Genomic DNA, 17,088 nt, shown 5'->3' with positions numbered 1-17,088 from the left:
TGCCTGTCAGTTCAATGTGCACCTGACTATAATTATGCTAATTTAAAGTAATTAGCCAAGAAATCTGCTAGCTCTAATGAAATGCTGCAAAGGTAATTCCAGATAATGAGTGTCACATTGTGCACCCTGGTTTACGTAAGACTAACACTAAACAGCTTTTTAAAGAGATTCCCATATACAGTCACAGCAGCCCACAGACGTCTTTTTATACAAATGCTGTGCAAAGTGATCTCAGTGCATTTTCTAATCCACAAAGCTGAGACTCTAGAAATACATTTTCTTTTGCCCTTTCTTTACTGCCTGCCACAAACATGCCTTGGCGCTGCTATTTTGGCCTGGGTCACCTGTTGACCTGACAGGCAAGTGCCAGGGGAGAGCACACATGTCAGCTGCAGGTGGAAACTCTAAGCAGGGAACAGTGCTGTGGTTCTGGCTGGCACAGTTGGAGCCTAAGACGACACAGCGCCAAGTGACTGCAGGTAAGGGGGCTTCTCGATTCACCATTGCATGCTTTTTAGTGCTTTGGCTGTATTTTATTGTGATTAACTGATAGGCTAAGAGCAGTATGGGCTGCTTGATTTATAACACTACGTACAGTGCAGACAGTCACAGCTGCAAGGTCTTTTGTCTTTTTAAAGCTCTGTTGACAACCTTACCCTTGTCTAAGATTTTGCCTTGTGTCTTGGCGTTTACCTAAAAGTTTCATGAGGTTCAGTGTGACACAGATAAAAAAAAAGATATTTCCTTCTTTCCATTATTGCACATGTAGATTGAATATCAGTTGTATGTCTTCTCATGCGCAATTAGCCTTAAAAGTCATATTTTAGTCTCATGAGAAAACAGTGATAATGATCTTGTCTATCCCAAAAGAAAACATTCGAGGAGGTTTTTATCATCAGTGTTATTTTTAAGACGACTCCAGCCAGTATTTCGGACGTGTCATCTCTCACCTGGTCTCTCCTCAATTAACTTGGGCAGCAGTCTGGAGGTTTCCCAACCCTCTGAAGATGTACGGCCTGTATTTGGAAGCAGTGAACGATTACATTAACGAATCCTACGGAGAGGATGTGTGGAGGCTGATAGAGAACCGAGCAGAGATACCCCACCTCAAGTTTGTCAGACATCAAATGTACAAGTATGTTTTATGTTTGTTGCCCCATTATGCTGCGATGACTGCCCGATTTCAGGACATACTGGGAACTGTCATAGCACACAGACCTAATAGCACAGCAATCCTGCAGTGCTTAGCCTCTTGTTCAATTCAGGTGCAGCACTCTGTATGATTAAAAAGTGCAAGGATCTAACATTTTTAATCTCCAGCTTTACTGACAAGAAAGGGTTGATATAGTGAACTAAGACAATACACACAAAGTGGACAGAATATATTAAGTACAATATAATGCAATGTAGCACAGCAAGGCTGCAATAACCATAGATTTGCAAAGTTTGTTTGCTAGAAACTGTTTCTACTGTTTATGGACTGTTTGGAGACTTGATGATGTTGTGCCCACCTCCGCATTTCATTTTCATTGCCTGAAACTACAATTCATTATTATTATTGAGCTTTCTATATGATAGATTTTTATAAAGTCCACTTTAAATCTCACTGTAACATTAATTAAGCAAGAGCAACTCAAAACTAATATAATAATATTAATAACATCCCTCCTTTACAGTGACAACCTGATCCTGCGGTTGGCAAAGGCAGCAGGCGAGGTTCTGGGAAAGACCCACGATGAGCTCATGTACGCCTTTGGGGTCTATATGGTCAAGAGGATTGGAAACTATGGTTATGAGCGGATCCTGAAGGTGATGTAGTGGTTGTCATTAGCAAACAGCTGCAAAATATAAACGTAGGCTAAACTATGACTGGTAATATACTGATGGAAACTCAGCTTGCATAGTTTTTTTTTAGGGTTTTTTTCCCCGTCACAAATCATGTTTCACATCTGAGAATAAATGGAATGAGAATTGGATTATTAGCATACCTGGTTGTAGCTGAATAGACTTTAAAAAAAACACTCAAAAATAGTGTGTTTGAATGAAATTCTCTCAGACAGAGTTTTATAGTCTACCACCAAATGAAGCAAAATCTGAATGGAAAATTTTGGAACACACTGGCTCATCACAATGGATCACACACCACAAATCCTGTCACAGTCTATGAACACTAAAGCCAGGTAATGAGTAGGAGGGAATCAAGGAAGCTCAAGAGAGAAGAAATGTGATAAATATCTTCTAACAAGTGGTGTTGCAGTATTCTTAATGTAATAAATGGTGAAGAAAGCAATGGCATCCTGTGCATGTGAGACAGAAAAAGAACATATGATAAATGACTGATCAGATGAGTGTCTTCCAGATAAAAGTAGCATTTGAGTAAAGCCACACAAAAGCTAGTTCCCAAACACATTCTGTTCGAGGTCCCAAAAGAGCTCTGTTTAGCCTCGAGCCTGATAAATAAATGAGTAAAACCACAAATTCTGCCAGTTGTAATGTTGATACTGAGAAATGGTAGATAACAAATATACTGTTGTCCTCCCTAAAGGAAAATGTATCCGAGTTGGACTAAATATAGTTTTAGCTTTCCAAGAAAAACACATTAGAGTTAGTTTCCTAGCTATTAGCAGCTCTTGTTAGCTAGCACTGTAATTTCAATACCTGGTTATGTTGTAAGTAGTTCGGTAACAAACACCATCTGTGGTAATAAAAGTGGCAAACTAGTCGAATTTAAAGAAACTCGAGCAAAGCATGCATTTTTATTGTGATATTTTATCTTTTTATTCTGCTACATTCACTTCACTGCTTGTTTAAAAAAAAACTTTGACGATGAAGAATTTAAACAGGTTCTAATGAAACAAGCTGTGAAATACAATTTGTTAAGGATTAAGTCGGTGGTTTCCAACTTTTTTGGCACCTTTCTAAAAAGTAGCATGTGGTTAGAGGCACATTTTAGATGAGTTTTAACAGCTCTATCAATAGTAATTTTCCACTCTAAACTTCCCACGATTTAATTTGAATTATGTTCACATGATCCAATATCTCCCCAAAAATCTGACTTAAAAATTAATTTTCATTTTGTATCACAACCACTGTTTCTTCTTTCCTCTCCTATTAATCCTTTCATGTGTCCTCAGATTAATCTGGTGTCCTTGAATATAAAACTGCATATGATGTGGTTCAAATTAGCTCCACCTGCAGCAGATGCAGCAGAGTAACATCAATCAGAGGACCCAAAGCAGTACTTTTACTTCAACAAATTTTTGCTCTGAATTTTTCATGAATCACTTTAATTTCTGACTGAGTGTGTTTGCATTGCTGTATTGGTACTTTTAAGATGTTTCGTCACTGGGTATCATATACATCTGTGGTGGGGTTGGATAGTGATCTTTAAGATCAATGAGTGGTAAGCATCAAAAAGACTTAATCAGAAGTACTGAAACATTCTCTTCCTCCTTCTTTCCCAGGTATTGGGGCGAAATGTGCGTGACTTCATCAACGAGTTGGACAACTTGCACGAATATTTCCGCTTTTCCTTCCCCAAAGTGCAGCCTCCGAGTTTCTGCGTGGAGGAGGAATGCGAGACCAGCCTCACTCTGCACTACCGCAGCACCCGCAAGGGCTTCACCCAGTTTGTTAAAGGTATCAGAAGCACAACCAGTAATTCCCCCAGTTGTGGAAAGCAGTTTACCACAGCAACAGGAAACTGGGTTTGGCCCCCAACCTCAGATCTGTCTGTAGCGTGCAGTTTGCGTCTTTCCCCTGTGTTTGTGTGGGTTTTCTGACTGTTGCATGCTCAGATAGGCTACAGCCTCATGAGCCCCAGTGTGATCAAACTTATAAAAACAAGACCTCAGAGCACAGTGAAGAAGAATTACTGTCACATATGGGCATAGTACATATGCTGTATCATCATTTTGACAGGTTTGATTACCCTTTACTGTAAATTGCATGCGTTTTAAATTTACGTTCTCCAAAACACACTGCAGTGCTTCATATGTTAATTAATTTTTTTCTACTTTCCAAGAATCTTCAGGTTTTCCTTTCATTACAGTGCAAAACTTGACAGTTCTGTGAAATTTCTTGAAATAAACTAATTGCATATAACAATGTGCGTGTTTCACACATAAGGAAAACAAATAAGGATTACAAACATGCAATATAAACATGATAAAAGGGTTAAATCAAGTCATGTCAACACCCTATTGTGTTATCTATGGTATGATTTAACCAGAGTAATTCACAAATTTAGGATGAAAAATTACATACATATATAAAATATTATTTAACCTGATTATAATATGGATTAGGATTGAGACCCTACAATATTATTCATTATGAAGGAATAACTGAACAAATGCATTAATGTAGCAAACGCTGTACAATAATCTAAACTTTGGATCTTAAATATAAATAATATTGCTTGACCATACAAAATTATTAATTATAGAGAATAAGTTGACTAATTTAGAGTTCATTTATCATTAATCCTTAACAAAAATGTAATTTAAATGTAGAACCTCTATTAAAGTCTATTTTTGAGGGAAGAAAACATCTGACTGGCACTCAGACACTGCTGTATAGGTCTCAAAGCTGATTGGGTAAACTCAGAAAAGAAAAAAGTTAACCGGTTAAATTGAGAGGATGAGTACTATTTTCTGCTTTCGTGTTGTCTTTTTTAACGAGCTGTCTTGTTTTCTCAAACATCACTATCCCAAATGGAAAATTCATATAGGACAACATAAAAACCCTCCATTGCTCTACTTCCTAGCTGCTCAGAACAAGAATTGGAGATCCATCCACTGCTTATTATTTGTGTTTGTTTTGGTGCTTTCGGATCCTTCACTGCAATGGAAACAGAAAGCCTGGAAAAGGCTAAATACTGCGCAGCTCCAGTAAATGCTCACACCATCTAACACCTGCTCCGAGTTACTGCAGTAGAAAGATGTGTTGTTCGATGACTTGTCATATATTGTGAAAATAGCTTGCTGAAAAAATGGTTTCATCTAATGTGCTTTTTACAAAATAATGTGTAGTATACGGATGCCAGACATGCATAACAACTTTTAAGCTGACTGTACAATTATTAGTTGCAGAATTAGTTTTACAAAGCTATTTTCAAGTTGTTTGAATTTCTAGTCCACTTTCCTTTCAACTTCTCCCTTTGAAGAAACGTGTATTTTACAATCAAAACATGAAGAAATTCAGGGAGAAAATACACTTCTATGTACTATAATGCATTTAAAAGTCAAATTATTTGGTTCATGAGGACACAATAGTAGCGGCACCCCCAGAAAAGGTTACCCTATCCAGACAAAGTCACTGATCAAACAGAAAATGGAAGTCTCCTTAGCACTACAGTTAGCTCAAAAATGAAGCTTACAGAAGCCTATTCAGATTAAGTCTCTTGAACGCAAAGTTGACCTCCTTGACCAGCGTATGTTCTTGGCTCCTGCAGGGCAGCTCTCTCAAGTGGGACGACAATTCTACAACACAGACATCGAAGTGGAAATCCTGTCTAAAGAGGAAACCGAGAAAATGACGTATGTGGTATGTACTCAGACTGATCAAATATCAGTGGAGCTATTGAGTGCCTGACCTTGACCCTTTGCGGGTTCAGTCAGTATGGAAATGATTCCATCACTTTCAATGAGACGTCAGGCAGAGTTCTTGTTTGCACTCAGACAGCAAGTGTTTATTGGATGGAGATAAGTGTTTATTGGGATGGGGCTTTGGGTAAGCTCACATTTACAACACAGCAAATATGAAATCTCCAATCTGGCACACCTGTGGTAAGGATGTCGGGCATCAGACGACATCAGTGTCACCCCTGCTGTTCTTGAGATATCCCTTAAGCAAAAAGGCTGGAAGAGCAACCTTGTAGCAGATTTCAATACAACAGTAGAATTTTTATTTATTTGTTGTTTTTTTTCACAGCAGACTTGGCGTATTATTTGAAACTAACAAACCAATTTATAAGAGCTGATTATTGGTTAGAAAGTAAGTCTGTAATTGTTAATGTGGAAATGACTGTTCAAAAGTGCATCAAGACTAGACACTCTTGAGCCCTTTTCCAAAACTTGTATGAACGAACTGCCTTAGTAATTATATTTAGTAATAAATATAATCAGAATATACAAAGTATTATAGTAAATGGTGTATCAAGCATTAACAAATACATTTATTGTATCATATAAGGCCCTACTGGTGGTATATTTTTTTAGTTCCTAGAATTGTACTCCTCTGCTTTTAATATATTTCAAAAATTCAGAGTCATGAAAATATTCCATTACATTAGGGATTTTGCTTTGTCAAGTGCACTTAAAACTCTGAACCACAAAATCCATCTGAGGGTTTAAAAGGGATCATAGCTTTAAAAATGAAATCACAGATATTGCATTTATAGAAGCCAGCAACTGTGAAAACAGAATGAATCATCAGATATTTAACTTTCTGTCATTCTATAAAAATAGCATGTGTGGTGTAAAGTCTCAGCAGGAGAGATAGTCAAAAAAAATCAGCTTAAAATTGTGAGGTTTCATCAAAATCAGGTAGTTGTTCAGAAGTTCCCTATAAATAAACCATTTGCGTCAGCTTGTGCAAGAGAACAAAAACTTTTTTGTTCCTTGACACAACTAAAAAGAAATAATTCACTCTGTCATTGACAAAAATTGAGAAACGTTTCAGATGAACCGCAGACAGCGTTTACACAAAGCAGAGATAAGACAAGAGAGACTGAGAGGGAAATGAAACCTATTTGATCAATAAAATATTTACAACATGGCTCAAAAACAGTGTACATTGCTGGAAGTGGTGGATGCATTCATCATGGTGAAATATCTTTCTACAGTTGACATAAGTGTGAAAAACAGTTTGCAATTGGCTGTAAAATACAAGTGGTAAAGCTATCTATAGGATGTAGAGCTGCATTTTGTATTCTAGCATTAGTAACATCTGGGGGCACCTGGTAAATTACAATACATACTGATTATAGGGTTTTTTGTACAATAAATAAGCAAAGAATTGTAACTCTTCCGTTTGTCTTTTAAGGAATTTTGGCTTTACAAGTGTGTTATACTACTCAAAAGAAAGTTTTGACTTCATCTTCTAGCAATGGAGCTGTTTGCATTAAAATGCAGGAATCGATATTTCAGTGAAAAAGTCCACAATGACTAAAGGTGACAGGAAGAAACTTCTCCACAAAAAATACTTCCACCCATCAGCTCGTATTTCAGAGGTTGCTTTTCCTTTTTTTCCCGGTTTAGGTTTATAAGATGAACTTCGACAACGCTGCCTTCAAGCACCGCATGCCCCAGCAGAAGACAGCGCCGAGCTACGAAAAGCTGCCAATGAAGCGAGGCATCTTCTTCGACATGTTCCCCTTCAGCGTCATCTTCCGCCGCGACATGACCATGTATCGCATCGGCGATGGCCTGAAAGAGGTTTTTTCTGACCTCCAGGGAAAGAAGGTCAACGAAGAGTTCACTCTGGTCAGACCCATGCTGGAGTTCAGCTGGGATAATGTGAGTTTGGATGAGGTTGTCCAATTACTTGTCATGATTCTAAATGGTTAACGTGAGTACACTCTCTTCTCTGCATCACTATTCTAATCCACAAATATCGTACTGCTTGCTTTCATCAGATCTACACCCATTTGAACAATGTGTTTGAGCTTTTGTCTAAAGCTGTGGTAGAGAGCAAGCAGAAGGTCAACATCCCCAAGCTGAGCAAGGAAGAGCCGGACGAGAAGGAGGAGAACGAGAAAGCAAAAAGGGAAGAAGAAATGGGTACCGGCCCCTTTAATTCAACTTTTCAAATTATTTCAGACCAACAACGTATAAAAAAGTTATTCCTGGGTATCTACATAGAGCAAAATGAAGTATTTATAATCCATTCTGGTGGAAATTAATATCAAACTGATTTTAATTTAAAAGCACTGCACCCTGAAAGCACATTCAACTATCCTTAAATACTATGAATTGATTTGGACATAATCCTGCACACACTGAAGCATCATACTGAGGCTTTATCTCTCTTCTTGACCATTGCTCTACTGCTATTGCCTGACTGTGTGACTGGAATTCACTGTAGCATTTTCAAGCACCTACGACCTTGTTAACTTGAGTGGTCAACTCATCCTGGTTGCTTTGCCATCTATCCTCTGCCCGTTTCTGCTGCTCTCCCTCCATCAGAGCCAAAAGCAGCGGAGGAGATGAAGGGCACAGACCAAGAGTACAGCAGCGCTCTCACTCAGTACAACAGTTCTGCCAACTCTGGAGGCGAGGACATCGAACTGTTGGCATTCCAGACAGTCACCGGTCAGAGCGTTTTACACTTTAAACTTTACAAAATGTTCACTATTAGGCGATATCTGACTAGCCGTCTTAACACGTTGAGACAGACTATACTTTATGCAGACATACATCTTTCTTTTATTATTAATCTGAACGCTTTTGTTTATTGAGTCATAATTCTAGTAACTTTTCCTCCATGCTGCCCAGGAAAGTGTAGCGAGACCATCTTTGAAGACATGCGGGAGCCTCCAAAGAAACCTTTACATCTGAAGGGCCAGATGAAATATGTCCCTCAGTGGGACTCCCTCATCTTCCTGGGTACACCCATGTAAGATCATAGTTTGATCATCTTTCAAATTTAATAGGAATAGAGGTTGTGTCATTTCCACTCCTAGTAACAAAGACCTAGCCTAGGATCTAAGTTACGCTGGGTCCATTACAGTACGAGTCATCTTCTGCTTTACAGTGCTTCTATACTTTTAAAACCAATCTGTAGTATCTTTGTACCAACAGCTGCCCCTGGCTATTTGGGATTGAATCATTTTTTAATATTGGCCATTATGTGATCATTTACTGTTAAGGAAAAAAAAGGGGCAACGGATCAACATATTCATGCTCCACCCTGGCCTTCATTTGCATGTCCTGACACCTTTACTCTTCAGTTTTAGATGCTGCACTTCTTAATGACCGACATTAGGAGCTACGGGTTAGACATTTGTATGCCAATTAATGCGTCCCCATTTATTCTCCTTATTCTTGCAGCATAGAGACTGTGGAGGACATGATAAAGATGGGTGTGTACGTGAACGATCTGAATCTGCACGACTCCAGCAGAGAGCTGATTTTGGCCGGGACACAGCAGTCAGCTGAGCTGCAGCTGGCCCTCGATCAGGTAAAGAAAAACCCTGATTCCTCAAGTCTTTACAGATAGACTATGCTGCCAGCAGAGCAGTGTTGTGTGAAACAGAGAGAACTTGATTCTACAAGATCATGAAATATAAGGGGAGTCTGAGTTGGTTCATACTATCAAATAAAATTTCTTGTTGTAACACTTGTGTGACTTACAGCATAAGTCATTTTATATGACACAATAAGTGAACAAAAATGTCACAACTGCCACTTCTCTCTATGAGGAAACCTGAACAGGTGAGCTCAGGTGAAAGCTCTGCTCCCCTATTGATTTCAACCATTAAATCTACTTCAGTCATGTAGGAGCAGTGTGGATTAAGAGGATTAAAGAAGGCAAAGAGGGATTCTTGAGCTTTAAGTGAGGTTTGACTGTAACTGTAGACTCTTGTATCCTGTTTCTGATCCTCTAGGAGCAACAAAAATATGCTCAGCTGCAGGAAATTATCAAGAAGCTGGATGAAGAAAAGAAGAGGGGGGATTCTTTGCTGTACGCCATGATCCCTAAAGCTGTGGCCGACCGCCTTAGGAAGGGAATCACAGCTCTGGAGACATGCCAGGTACAAGAGACGAGGGTTTGTGAACACAGATAGCAGTGCTCACGAAAAATGAGAAACATTGTGTTCTGAAAAATGGCTAAATTGAGTTATTCTAGCTAATAGGACACTGTGACCAGAGCTCTCAAGTCAGTCAAAGAGAGAGCACATCCTGCATCTTAAGTATCTTCGTTTCATCAACCCACTGCAACTGGGGTCAGGGGTTTGTCATGCAACAGTAGCCATAGCCTGGCAGCCACATGAAACAGAAATACTTTCTCCTGGTGAGTGCACTGGTGTGAGATTGTCACAATTTAGAACGTGTGTGTGTGTGTGTGTGTGTGTGTGTGTGTGTGCCCCAGGTCTTCCCAGATGTGACCATCCTGTTCAGCGATGTGGTCAAGTTTAATGAGATCTGCATCCACATCACACCCATGCAGGTGGTGGACATGCTGAACGAGATCTACATCGTCTTTGACACGCTGAGCGAGAAGCACAACGTCTACAAAGTCAGTCCAAGAAAGGAATACGTCCGACTGCATATTACTTTTAACTGTGACCTATTTATCTAAGACGTTTGTAGTTTTTAGGGTCTGTTTTTCAAGCCGAGGAACAGCTCATGATTATCTTTACATATGGCCTTTTTCCTGTTCAGAATCCAACTTTACTGGACTTTTACTTACAGTGCTAAATGGAATTTTTGTCAGTGGACTAAAACCTGTAAAACAGAAGAAGGTGGAAAATTTGATTTACTGATGTAAGTGATATGAACACTAAACAATGATTGCAAAAAAAATTATAAAGTTATTAGAATTTTGCATCTTACTTAAACAGCTTTAGTCAAGATGTAGCCCATGTCATACTGTAAAGTATTTTTGTATGTGTAGACAAAATGAGTCAGACTTTTAACAACTTTTTAAAGTCAATATATGTTTAAAAAAAAACATGTCTTAGTTTTTCTGAATGCAAAATTCAGTACAAAATTTGTGAGAGCAAATTTTAGCTTTAAAATTCACATTTTGGTGTGTTTTAGGCAACTTTCATGAAATTCTAAAGTAAAATTTGAACTCCAATCCCACTACTCGTCACTGTCCTTTCTGTCCAGGTGGAGACGATCCGTGATGCCTACATGGTGGTGGCAGGCGTTCCCAACAAGACAACCTTTCACGCGCACCATATCTGCGACATGGCTCTGGACATGCTGAGCTCCATCGACCACCTTAAAGACCCCTCCACCGGAGATAATATCCAGATCAGAGTCGGTGAGACGGCAGAACTGTCTGGAGCTTTACTGGCTCCTGTGTGATAACGCATCCAGAATATTTGGATGTTTTCTGTTGCTGTTTATAAGAGGTTAGGGTTAACCGCAGAACTGGTAGATAATCAGTGACTTGATCCTTGTACTTCAGAGAGCTGAAGTTTAGGCTTTTTATCGACTCAACCTCTTACATTTCAGCAACAGTCCAAGAGAAACATGATTTTAAGCTCTTGGGGCATAGTAGAAGGATTTTCCCTGAAGACACAGATTGCTACTGCCACAAGGGGTCGCTGTTTTGAGTCAAAGTGGACTACTGACATTTTTAGCGCAAACAGGAGCAGAGAAAAATGTCAATCATTTGTGTATCCCTCACTGTCTTCAAAATATTGTAAAATTATTATTTTAACTTAAGACCATGAGACATCTAGAACTGAAGCTGTGACTAAATGTTCTGATTTAAAGTCAGAAACCCGTGTTACCATCATTTATAAAGCACATTTAAAACAGTGCTTTCCAATTGAGAAATGACATTGCAAATTTACTAAATGAATTTGAATATGAAGGTGAAGACCCTAGTGTATTATTTAATTTGAAAATTTATACAACCAGTGCAAATATTACAGTTACGACCCTGCCATGCTATATAAAATACAATTGCCTGGCTATTATATAAAAATATATGAGGTCAAAAACACTACAGATGGTAAACAGAACAAAGTTAAAGATTCCCTAAAAGTAAACGTACTTCTACAAAAAGAGCCTTCCAACACAGTCAGGAATATTTAATAGTGCATGACTAATAAAAAACACTAACGAAAATAGAACATCTGCTTTATACAGTTTTTTACTGTCTGTAACCAAATAAAAGAGCCATAATGCAGCACTGGAGCTTGACAGGAACACAAAGGTAGGAGATAAAATATCACTGTACTAAACTTGCAACTATCAATGTATCTATTGTGTGAAATGCTTATTCTAATCAGGTTCTTTGGGAAGTAGACAGTAAACTAGGGCCCAGAATGGACAGAGCCATAATAGCTTGCCAGTCTTGATACTGAATATCACAAGAAAACATTGCTGTGCTGAATACTTTGTTTCTCCAGTGGCAGAGAAAAAAAAAAAGTCAAGACTGGAAATCAAACACAGATTTATCACAATCACTTCGGCACAAACACTATATCATGGTTACGTTAAGCAACAATAACCATCAAATAAAACAATCATGAATAATTTATGACTAATTTGCATTTTTTTGCTACATTTTTTTCATGTCTGTATGTAAATTTGGACAAAAACTGCCCTAAAACATGGATTCATGCAGTTTCGGCATGAATCATCTCATATTTGGATCTATACTTTAGGTATTCACTCTGGTATGGTGGTGGCTGGAGTTGTGGGTCTGAAGATGCCTCGCTACTGTCTGTTTGGCGACACTGTCAACACAGCCTCAAGGATGGAGAGCAATGGAGTGGTGACTATACTAACATTGTTAATAACCTACCATCCAGCAAAATGTGCTAAATAACCGCCGGCTGTAATCTAAATAACTGCAATGGCATTCGGATTTCCCTCAGTCAAAATTCATGTAGATTGGAATACAAAAACCATTTTCTGCTTAATGATGCCACTGCGTTTGTTGCTTTTTAGTTGATGCAACAGGCTAATCACTTCATTTGCTTTCCATTACTTACAGTAATGGGAGTTGATGTCTTGTTGTGTGGGAGAATGGTTTTGTGACCGAAAGAAAGTAAATTAAATAGGAAGCAGTTTTTGCAGGCTTAATTTCACCCCCAATACATTCCCATGAAGCAAGAAAACTTTTGTGTTTACATACTCAGCTTTAGCTTAGGTTTCTATGTTTGCGTCTGTCTGAGCAGGGCATGCAGATACACATCAGTCAAACCACCAAAGACCACCTGGAGCATGAGCCCTATATAATTGAGGAAAGGGGCAAAATCTTTGTAAAGGTGAGTGGTAGCCAAGGACACGGATCTTTTGCTACCTGTCATGTTCTCTGAAAATTATGTCTTCCCTTACCACCTAACTTTGATTGAAATGGCCAATATGATTGCCACTTTACAGGCCATTACATTTCCAGTCTTGCAGCAGTAAATTCTAAGCTCTTAATTTCAAGATGAGACGTATAATCTTAAAAAATGGGACGCTGTTCTTTATGTGGACAATCAGTGTTGAGTATTACTAAAAATATTCACTGTCTTAAGCCAACTCAGCGATACTTTGAAACTAACAGTCCAATAGTTTAAGCATTGGTTAACCAATTTTTACATAAAACTGGTCTTTTTAAAATGTATAGAGAGCATGTTCATCAGCTTATGCTATAAATTATTAATGCACATGTCGAATTTTGATGAAAATGTAGTTTTTGTTCAAACAGTAAGATTCTTCTGGCTTGAAATGACAAATAAGCAACAAAAGATAGCAAGACCTTGTGTTAGAGATTTTAATTATAATTATTAAATATTTGTTTGTTTACATTTTAACTAGGAATGCCATGAACTTTTCTCAGTAATCAGTGCCTATAGTAGCACAAGCACCAACAATCAAACAGATCTTATAATTACTAATCAGCTTTTTTAATGTCCTCACTGGGGTTGCGTACCACTCCTCGTTCATGACGATCCCCAGGTCTTTGAGGGTCCACAACTTCTTGATAGGATTCGGGTCTGGACTCTGGCTGGACCACTCAAAAATGCTGATATTGTGTTAACCTTGTTGGAAGGTTCAATGCAGCCCAAGTCTTTCTGCACACTGCTGAAGTTTTCCTCCAGAATCTTAATGTTAACTCTTGACACCAATCACTTTGACAAGGTTGCTTGGCCCACTGGCTGAAAAACATCTCCAAAGCAATTCATTCTCATCCACCAGGCTCAACCTTTGCGACGGTGTTCTTGAGGTGGAATGCTTCTCCGTTCTTTTTCTGAAACAAATGATGCATTCTTGCGTCCAAACAACTCCATTTCTGTCTTGAAACTGATGACCGAAAGTTTTCGTCTTTGTCCAGCTGTGCTTTAGCAAATGTTTGTTAAGCTTTTGAGTGTCTGTCTGGAGATGTTGGGACCAGTATTCTTCAGATTCCTCAGGATGGCTTTGGTGGGGATCCTTGGATTCTTTTTGACCTCTTGCATGACCATTCTGGCCAGCACTGGGGTCTCTTTCAAATTCCTACCACGCCCTTTGAGATTTTTCTGTGTCGAGCTCCTTGAAGTAGAAAAAAACTTGGATAAGACTTAACAGCAGCCACAATCTTGCTCTCACTGGTGAACCCCTAAAATCAATCTCTTTTGGTTTTAACCAAGCTTTAATGAACTGACTATTAACTGATAGGGAATTTTATTAATCTATACTGTATTATAATGCTTTCATTTTTTGTTGTTTGTTTATGCCATTTCCAGCCAGAAGACACATATTGATGTGAATAATGTTGTGTTTAACTGTACATATCTTCCTGACATCTTCCAGGGTAAAGGCTACATGAAGACCTACTGGCTGAAAGGAAAGAAAGATCTATCGTTCAAGACCCCGGCAGAGCTGCGCTACAGCAGTGAACAGAAAGACTCTGAGGACAAGAGCTCTAACGGGTGAGTAGAGAAAAGATGAGCAGTCGGCACCAAAACACCCTTCTCTTTGGCACACAGTGCGGACTCAGTTTGCCCCCTGTTGATTCAGCCAGAGCTGTGCTCATTGTCCCCTGCAGCACAAGACCGCAAACAAACTGGAAGGCTGTTTCAGCTGCTTTCGGTTGTTTGATGCTGCTCATCAAAAACACATTTCTGTCTCACATGGGGCAGTACAACCCCCTTGGGTTACCAAAGCAACATAAGAAATGTTGAAACAAAACAGGCGAGACACAACACAATAGCAAACACCACTTTTAACAGGTCCTTTAGTCTGATATCAAGCCTTTGAGATTTATTTTTCATAAAACAAGAAATGTTTCTACTACTTTGGTCACTTTTTCCCAGTGCTGTCTTGTTGCAAGTATTTTCTTGAAATGAGGCACAAAAGGACAAGAAGGTCCACTGCTAATACACAAACTATACTCTTCTAGAAAGTGGCCGTGCAACGTATTGATTTGTTTGAAAACAGATTAAATACTGTCACTCTTAAGACAGACTCACTGATGCTTATTTGAAGAAAATGAAGCTGTGGTACTTTAACATACAATTCTATGCAGACCGTCATAAATCAGTCAATCGCAGTTAGTTCAGCTACTGTTACTGAGGAAAAATGTAAACATGTTTGATTTCAGACATTAGCTTTCCAAGTATGTGATTCCTATGTGATGTTTATGTCATATCTCTGTTGCTGTGAATTCAACAAATGTGCGATTGCTTTAGTTCCACAAGCACCGACGCCAAACGCAGGGCTTCCAACCTCCACGTCACTAGCAGCGAGGAGCAAGCGGAAGGGAAACCAAGCCCGAGCAACCTCCCCCTGGACACCCTGCCCACACCAGAGGCTGCTAACGAACCCCCTACCATTTCATCTGAGTCTCAGGAGAAGGAGAAAGCCAAAAAGACTAAAAACAACAAGGGGGCCAAGTTGGATGTGCCCCAGGGAAATGCAAATCCGGAGTCTTCACCGGCTGCCGACGGCCTGGAGAACCCAGGTCCTCTGCTCAACAAGAAAAACAGCCTAAGACAGCAGTACGCCAAGCTGCCCGTCAACCTGCCCATGCGCAGTGCTGCCTGTTGCATTCTGTGAGCAGATTGTTGTAGGGTGAGACAAGTCCAGCATGTGACGAGGGTTTAATACTTGAAATGTAACTGAAACTGAGTCACAGGCAAGACAAAGCAGGCAGCATTGTCACTGATGATTTTCATTTTAACAAATTCCAGTTAATTAAAAATACTGAGTGATATAAACCACCAACATTTCCCACTTGAAACTACTTGGATTAAGGCAAACTTTGTGCAACATTCAGTGAATTGAAACAGGGTGCTGTTATGTTGATTGCTTAATAAAAGTCTACTACAGTCAAAAATACTGGATTTAATTTTTTTTTTAAATAACAGATGGAGAACATTTTCATGTTAATTTGCTTCAGTGATTTCATGCATCTGAATTTCAAGTGTTTTTTTAAGATCAGTTCTACCGTCACCCTGAATACTAAGAATTTTACAGGTTTCACAACCTGCTTTCCTTATGTCAACTGTTTAAAAAAAAAAAAAAAAAAGGAAGTACAACATCCTCAACATGAAAACAGCACACACAAACAGAACACATTTGTACAACTGGTAATGGAAGCCATGAGAATGAGTTTATTTCTATCTTCCTTGTGATGTTTGCTTTACTATTTTATAGTATTCATAAATGCACTGCTATTACTGCTACAGAAAATGGATTAAAATGTATAATGAGAACAAATTACATGATGTTTTTGGAAAATCAACAAATTAAAGCAAGCCGTTTTACACCGTTTGCATCTGAGCTGGGAGCCTTCACAGACAGTCTATGGATGCTTCATGTAATTCACTGAGAGTAGCCGTCATCAGAGGTTGTATTCTATCTTGTTTAAACTGGCTGTATGGTATTTCTGTAGACATTTGGCGCCACAGTATTGTCCTAGATTTCTGGTAGTACTTTTTGTATGTATCTACATTTGATTCACTGTCTGACAGGGTTTCTTTATATAAAACTGTTATGTCAACTTATTATTTTAAAGATAGGAGGTCATGACACCTTTTGGTTTCATAAATCTTTGACCTGTCAGTTACAAATGTAAACAAAACTCATCTGTTTTTGGCCGGTGGCTGGAGCGAACTCTGCATCCTGATTGCTGGGTTTCAAAAAGGATTGACCTACTGTACTACAGCTGTAAAAGGGTTTTGTCGCTTCTGTTAAAACATGTGGTTTGAAGGTATTTGCTGAAAGTACTGATGCTGTCTCGTAGGGTAGTCTCGATGACATAAATAAAACCAACACATAAAATGTGTCGACAGGATGGGCTCCTTGTTTCAGCAAGTTAAATAATGACTCTTCATGCAGCTAGTACATTTGGTTTATTCCAATTGTTGAATCAAACTGCCAAAATGTGTTTCACTGTGCAAACTGTATCTTAACAGGCAGAACTCCC

At 38.9% G+C, this 17,088-nt stretch overlaps 1 protein-coding gene across 2 annotated transcripts; it reads left to right on the top strand.

Annotated features, from left to right (window-relative positions):
• Nucleotides 1-344: 344 nt before the first annotated feature.
• On the top strand, nucleotides 345-16,947 carry LOC110963438 (soluble guanylate cyclase 88E-like). Of its 2 annotated transcripts, none has more exons than XM_022211812.2 (17): nucleotides 345-479; nucleotides 979-1,135; nucleotides 1,677-1,809; nucleotides 3,465-3,639; nucleotides 5,456-5,547; nucleotides 7,263-7,520; nucleotides 7,640-7,784; nucleotides 8,190-8,315; nucleotides 8,499-8,619; nucleotides 9,054-9,183; nucleotides 9,611-9,757; nucleotides 10,096-10,242; nucleotides 10,839-10,995; nucleotides 12,353-12,462; nucleotides 12,869-12,958; nucleotides 14,472-14,590; nucleotides 15,350-16,947. In XM_022211812.2, the coding sequence occupies exons 1-17, from the start codon at nucleotides 383-385 to the stop codon at nucleotides 15,714-15,716; spliced, it is 2,571 nt and encodes an 856-aa protein (XP_022067504.1). In that variant the 5' UTR covers nucleotides 345-382; the 3' UTR covers nucleotides 15,717-16,947. The 2 variants fall into 2 exon arrangements, with proteins under 2 accessions (XP_022067504.1, XP_022067505.1); XM_022211813.2 differs by having other exon boundaries at nucleotides 354-479; nucleotides 982-1,135.
• Nucleotides 16,948-17,088: the final 141 nt, after the last annotated feature.

Source organism: Acanthochromis polyacanthus, chromosome 12 (assembly GCF_021347895.1).
Source record: "Acanthochromis polyacanthus isolate Apoly-LR-REF ecotype Palm Island chromosome 12, KAUST_Apoly_ChrSc, whole genome shotgun sequence".
Taxonomy (NCBI): domain Eukaryota; kingdom Metazoa; phylum Chordata; class Actinopteri; family Pomacentridae; genus Acanthochromis; species Acanthochromis polyacanthus.
The sequence above is the reverse complement of the archived record's forward strand: the minus strand, read 5'-3'. Positions and strand labels throughout refer to the sequence as shown.

Excerpts from the sequence above, each read along its gene's own strand:
- LOC110963438 (XM_022211812.2), top strand. The coding sequence starts at position 383 with ATGTCAGCTGCAGGTGGAAACTCTAAGCAGGGAACAGTGCTGTGGTTC. Across the intron at positions 9,758-10,095 it reads CAGCTCTGGAGACATGCCAG|GTCTTCCCAGATGTGACCAT; the intron begins GTACAAGAGACG and ends TGTGTGCCCCAG. Across the intron at positions 10,996-12,352 it reads TAATATCCAGATCAGAGTCG|GTATTCACTCTGGTATGGTG; the intron begins GTGAGACGGCAG and ends TCTATACTTTAG.